This window comes from Zingiber officinale, chromosome 11A (assembly GCF_018446385.1).
Source record: "Zingiber officinale cultivar Zhangliang chromosome 11A, Zo_v1.1, whole genome shotgun sequence".
Lineage (NCBI taxonomy): Eukaryota > Viridiplantae > Streptophyta > Magnoliopsida > Zingiberales > Zingiberaceae > Zingiber > Zingiber officinale.
In genome coordinates, this window is record NC_056006.1 from 67,698,983 (window position 1) to 67,704,641 (window position 5,659).

At 41.5% G+C, this 5,659-nt stretch overlaps 1 protein-coding gene across 1 annotated transcript; it reads right to left on the minus strand.

Moving 5' to 3' along the window:
* Window positions 1-1,489: 1,489 nt before the first annotated feature.
* On the minus strand, window positions 1,490-2,915 carry LOC122032522 (lecithin-cholesterol acyltransferase-like 1). Its single transcript, XM_042591827.1, has 2 exons — window positions 2,445-2,915; window positions 1,490-2,382 (listed from the first exon to the last, which is right to left on the minus strand). The coding sequence occupies exons 1-2, from the start codon at window positions 2,861-2,863 to the stop codon at window positions 1,491-1,493; spliced, it is 1,311 nt and encodes a 436-aa protein (XP_042447761.1). The 5' UTR covers window positions 2,864-2,915; the 3' UTR covers window position 1,490.
* Between the last annotated feature and the right edge of the window lie 2,744 nt (window positions 2,916-5,659).

Below are 5,659 nucleotides of genomic sequence, written 5' to 3' on the forward strand. Positions count from 1 at the left end.
ATATGGACATCACAAGAGATATTCCCTTGATTCTCTGACAGCGGTTACGTAAAACGCCAAAAAGGAATATCAGACCATTATACTGAGGGGCAAGTAATTGTAACACTTTAGCGGTGAGCTGGACGAGTCCTATCTGCTGTCCAATAGGACATCGCTCTTGAACGGGTTCGATCGACCCGAAGGTTAGGTACCTTGAGGACTCCACATCCAATCGGACAAAGAGCTCGATCGAGTAGTACGCCTTGAAGATTCGATTGGACCAAGAGGACTTGAGTTCTAATCGAGCCAAGAGGACACGGGAGTCGTTCAGACAAAAGGTTTGATCGGCTAAAGTGTTCTGTTGAGCTCTATGACTGTGCTAACCCTGATTGTTAATCTCTCTTTGACTTTGACCACTGCATCAGTTAGTCTTGTTAACTTTGGCTCTAATTTTGAAGACTCTACCTTATTCACTGTATCAATATTCATGAATAATGTCCGCAAATAAAACTTATAAATCATCTTTATGATAATTTTTTTATCGAACTTATAAATATAAAATACCCTTAAAACAAATATAAATTTGTAATATGAATCTCACTAACTAAAGTTTAAAAATATAATTTTTTTTAAAGAAGATCAAATTAAAAGCTTGATAACATATAAATAAATCAAATTCAAGCTAAAATTGAATAAAATTCAAACTACAAATCAAGAAGAAAAAAAAATCAAGGCTAAGCTTAGCTTAATTAGTTATCAAACAAGATAAAATAACACAAAATTTAGTTTATTCAAAGCCCACTTTCATTACCAAGCGAACTAAGGACATATCCAATGTAAGGTTTATGAGAAGTTTGTAAAATCAAAAAAGTTAAATAAAAAGTCTTGAACCATTATAGAGGTGAGGTTTGAGGTTTGTAGTTTAAGAGCAATAGTGAAAATACAAACCTGCTCTTTTATGTCAAATTTGATGCAATGTGCATGAAGTCATACAACTCATACTATGACATGGATCATAAGAAAGTTCATTTAGAACTTTAACAGTTGAAGATATTTCAATGAGCTTTCATATTATTAATGTGACATATTGAGATCTTGAAAATAATTCATTTAAAATTTTAACTATTGGAGATGCCTTTATTTGCATTTAGTTTTGAACAAAAGGCTTTAATATGCCACATTTCCAACATGAAAAAAAATTCAAAAGATACGAATATCTATGAACGCTCCCATATATTTATTATTTTAAAGAAACTTAAACTAGAATCATAAATTTCATAATTAAACATCTGAAACTTATTTATATGGGTCAAATACTTATAAATAGAGAATTTATTCATATGCGAGAGTAAGTCTTCTCCTCCATTGGTATGCAACGATGAATTGGCATCATTTGGTCCAATTTTCAAAATATAACGACTCTTATTTCTGTGACAAAATGTGAATTTTGAATAAATTATAAGGATAGAAATCTAATTAGATTTTTCTTAGATCTTGACTAGAATTAAAATTTAGAAAGCTAGAGATTTGGTGAAAATGGAATTTATGTTGGAAATTTCTGCAACAATTTCCTTCAAAGCCATCTTATCTTTCAGAATCGCTGTGTGAGAGATCCCCTCCAATCTGATCACCTTCACCTCCTCCTGCGCCTTCTCCAGCGCCAACAAGCTCACCCTGTTCACCGTCCCATCGCCGTCGCCGTACTCCACCTCCGGCTGCACGTCGAATCCGCCCGCCCCGTACACCAGCCTCTCCGGCGTCTCCACACCGCCGCCCACCACGCACGTCACCGGCACGCCCGCCTCTGGCAGTCCCTCCGCCACCATCGGAAGGATCCGCGTCCTGTACGGCCGCACACCTTCCTCGAAGCCGATGTCCGCCAAGAACTCTACCATGTCTTGCGCCGAGTAGCTCCTGTTCGCGGTCACCACCAGGGGCCTCTCGCCGAACACCTTTGGTGAGGGAAGGAGCCAGAGATTGCTCTCCGAGCTCCTCTGCTCGCCCCGCACCAGCAGGGGGTCCACCACCGGGATGCCGAGCGTGTACCCGGACGCGAAGGTGAGCATCTCTTGCACCGTGCCGGCCCACGGCGCCGACAGCGCCACCAGGTGCTTCACGTAGGTCCGCCGCCAAGAGATGGAGCTGCGGCCGAGGAGTTGCAGCGCGAAAAGGCCGCCGAGGCTGTGGGAGAGGAGGATCACGGGCTTGCCGCCGTTGCCGGCGCTCGCGGCCTCGATTAGCTCCTTGAGGTTTCGCAAGTATTGCGTGCCTATTTTGCAAGGGCGGCCGTCGGCAGCGAGACCGTAGCGGAAGTCGTAGGGCGCGCCGAAGAGGTTTTGGCCGTCAACGTAGCCGAGGCGCTCCAAGGAGTCCACCAGGGGCGCCATGTATTCGGTGATATGCCTAATAGAGGGGGGCGCTTAGCAGCAGAGGAGGAGGTAGAAGGAAGAGGGGAAGCGGCATACTTGAGGTGAGGATCGAGGTAGAGGAGGCTCCTGGTGGAGCCGAAGTGAGGGACGCGTGTCTCCACGCCGGCGGCGTTGCGGTAGTCGTCGAGGTCGGCGTGGTAGTACAGCGTCATCCGCTCGGCGAAGCAGCGGGTGAAGGGCGGCACCAGCACCGACGGGTTGAACCACAGCCTGAACCAGCCGCCCCTGCGGGCTCCCTGCCTCGGCCCGGCGAGGGCGCAGAGGAGACTGGATGGCTTGTAGTCCACCGTGAGACGGGCCTCGAGCTGGTTGCCTCCGCTGCCGGGGATGACGACGATGGGGTGGAGCTCGGTGGTGCTGCCTCCTGCGGAGAGGCACACCACCGGCAGCAGCAAAGCCATGGCAAAGAGAAGGCGCACCAGAAGGCGGTGGGAATTGATAGGATTAGCTTCCATTTGCTGTTGCAGCTTGTCTTATCCGATCGTGTGTGTTTCCTGGATGTAGCAAATGGTTCTCTGTTTCTTGATGTACCTTCTTGTTTTACAATTGAATTATGACTAATCTGATGTGCGGTGTTCTTTCGTTTACTTGGATTCCTTTTGTTCACTAGTTTGGGTTGATGTTTGTGTTTCCCTTGACCGGTCATTGGATCTAAAATGCATTTAAGAGAAGAATTAAGTCCCAGGAAATAATGACTGCATTAGAGATATTATATGTACGGTCTTATCCTTATAATAAAGAGGTTATTTTTACCATTCAAATTTTAAAGGAAAAAAATTAAAAGAGTATTTTTTTAATTAGAATAATCTTTTTTTCCTTTTTTTTTTAAAATTTTTTTCCCTAGAAAAAACATCTCACCCTATCAATCCCTTTGTAAAATGACATAGCTATCCTCGAACTCTTGCCGCATGCATTAAATAATGAATAGATAGGGTGCATTATAATTTCTATGAAATCATAATTACAATAAATATTATAACAATTATGATTTCATAACTGATATAATGTGAATATTAGATGTTATGTTGTATCAACTAAAATTTATAGTTACTATAACAGTTAATGTGAATATGTACATAAACAATATTGAATCCGTATTATAATAGCTATCAAATTGTAACTAATATAATATAAATATTTTTATTAGATTAAATGTGTTATAGTAATTATAAAACTATAGTTATTATAATATATGTACAATTTCATAATTAGTAGAATGTAAATATTATTGTATAAGTTAGATCTGTCTAATTTAATACTTTGGTAGAGATACCATGGATAATTCTATCAGTCCGATAAGGAGATAGTGGAATGAATACTTTTTGATTAAAAAAAAACAAAGAGTGTCCCTTTAATGGTTCGGGAACAATGAGACGTCTTTTTTATTTCTATCCATAACTTTGTCATTGTGCCAAGTTGTAGCCGGAAATATTAAAAAAAATAATTTATGGTACATTTTAATCAAGACAGCCCATTTGAATAGCCTATGTTGACATTGGCTTGCAGATAACTAGTAACTTGTTCAAACTAAAACCTGGTTGAAGAGAAGGTGCATGCATTAAATGAAATAGCAATTGATCAGTTTCTCAAATGCTGACTAGGGATGAAAGAGAACTTGAAGCAAATTTTTGTAGAATTGGGGACTGAGGAAGTCAAATTTGTGGATGTTTTCTGCCATGACACAGTAGTTTGGCTCTTGAATTTAGGACAGTTGAAAATGATACATCTTACTCGCCCTGCTTTTGTCGAAAATGATCTTTTTTAACACCGCACTGCAAAAGGTATTTCGTAAGCGCATTTTAACATAGTTTAATGTTGGCTAGCTACAAGGGTCTAATGTGTTAAAAGCATTAAAGAATATAGATGCAAAATGCAATTTTAAGGTAAATTTGTTCATATGTTGTAGGCTATATAGCTGTAAGAGGATATACACTCAAGAATTTACATAAAGGCAAATATTCATGCTATGTATGCAGATAACCAGCAAAGGAATAACATAATCCTACATTCTGCTTGTGTAACTTCCTAATTGTACCAATTAGGCTCCACATGATGCTTGTGATTATGATATTGTGATGTAGAGGAGCATGATTAGTAAAGAGTGTTGTCTCCGGGTAGCTTCTGGAGTATGCAAACTGATCGTCGAGGCTAGTGTTCGACACTATCTCCGTAAACGATATTGCTCCGCTACGGTTCTTAACGAATTGTTGCAATTCGTTCCCAAGATACAACGACGACGAACGTCTCGGAATCGTAGCACTCCGACTTCCGAGACCAGCGAACCTTTTAGTAGACTTCTTGGACTCTTGAATGCACAAGATGAGATGAATGCTTAAGGAAGAGAAGAGAAGATTGAGTGAGTATTCCATCATCTGGAGGGTTCTATTTATACTGAACGAAGAGGTTGAGTGTCCTTTGGGTGAGTGGATGTGTTCCTTGGGCTGGATCGATCTAGATCATCTATTCTGAAGGGTTGTAACCCTTCACCAAGCCCACTTCAATCTCATCCATCAGATCTGAGGAGTTGCGACCCTCAGATCCCGCCTATTGTCATCAGCCATCGGATCTGGATCCATTGATTCGATGCTTCAGATCAAGCCTCATCCCAGGCCGTCAGATCGTTACTCTTTGCGATCCAACGCTCTAGATCGCATCACAAGCGATCCATCATATCTATTTGATCAACGTTGATCAACGGTAGCCATCCATTCCCTAAGTCAACTGTCCAGTCATCTCCCTTTGCCCACGAGGATGCCGCATAGGCACTGCCACGTCAGGTAAGAGCCTGATACGTCACCCGAGTGCCACGCAGGCACTGCAATGTCACATGGAGCATAAATTTAAGCTCCTCAAGACGATGCGTACGTGCGAAGTGCAAAGTGCGCCTACAAAGCGCCCATTGCGCACATGGCGGGTGGCGGGCTCACAGGTGCGAGCACCTGCTCGCCCTGGGCTAAGGGGTCACCTGTCCTTTTATTTATTTGTGTTAACTCCATTAACACATCTTCATTAATAAGTAGAGAATACACATCGAGAATTTCCGATGTGGGACTATTCTCCTATGCACTTTATTAATGAATAACAAATGTTATTTTGGGTTGACTTTAAACATTAATTTCTCATTCACCCTTAATCGGTTTTGAGCAAATTAATAGTCTAAATCTATCTACGCGAATCGTAGATTTCAATTTTGAAGTCAATTATGACTTTCAACAATTGATGACTTCCTTCCTCTAAATCATTTTGGTCCA

Bases quoted from the DNA above. Each gene is read 5' to 3' on its own strand.
- LOC122032522 (XM_042591827.1), bottom strand. From the start codon at position 2,863: ATGGAAGCTAATCCTATCAATTCCCACCGCCTTCTGGTGCGCCTTCTC. The intron at 2,383-2,444 runs GTATGCCGCTTC...CCCCTCTATTAG, and splicing joins TACCTCGATCCTCACCTCAA to GCATATCACCGAATACATGG.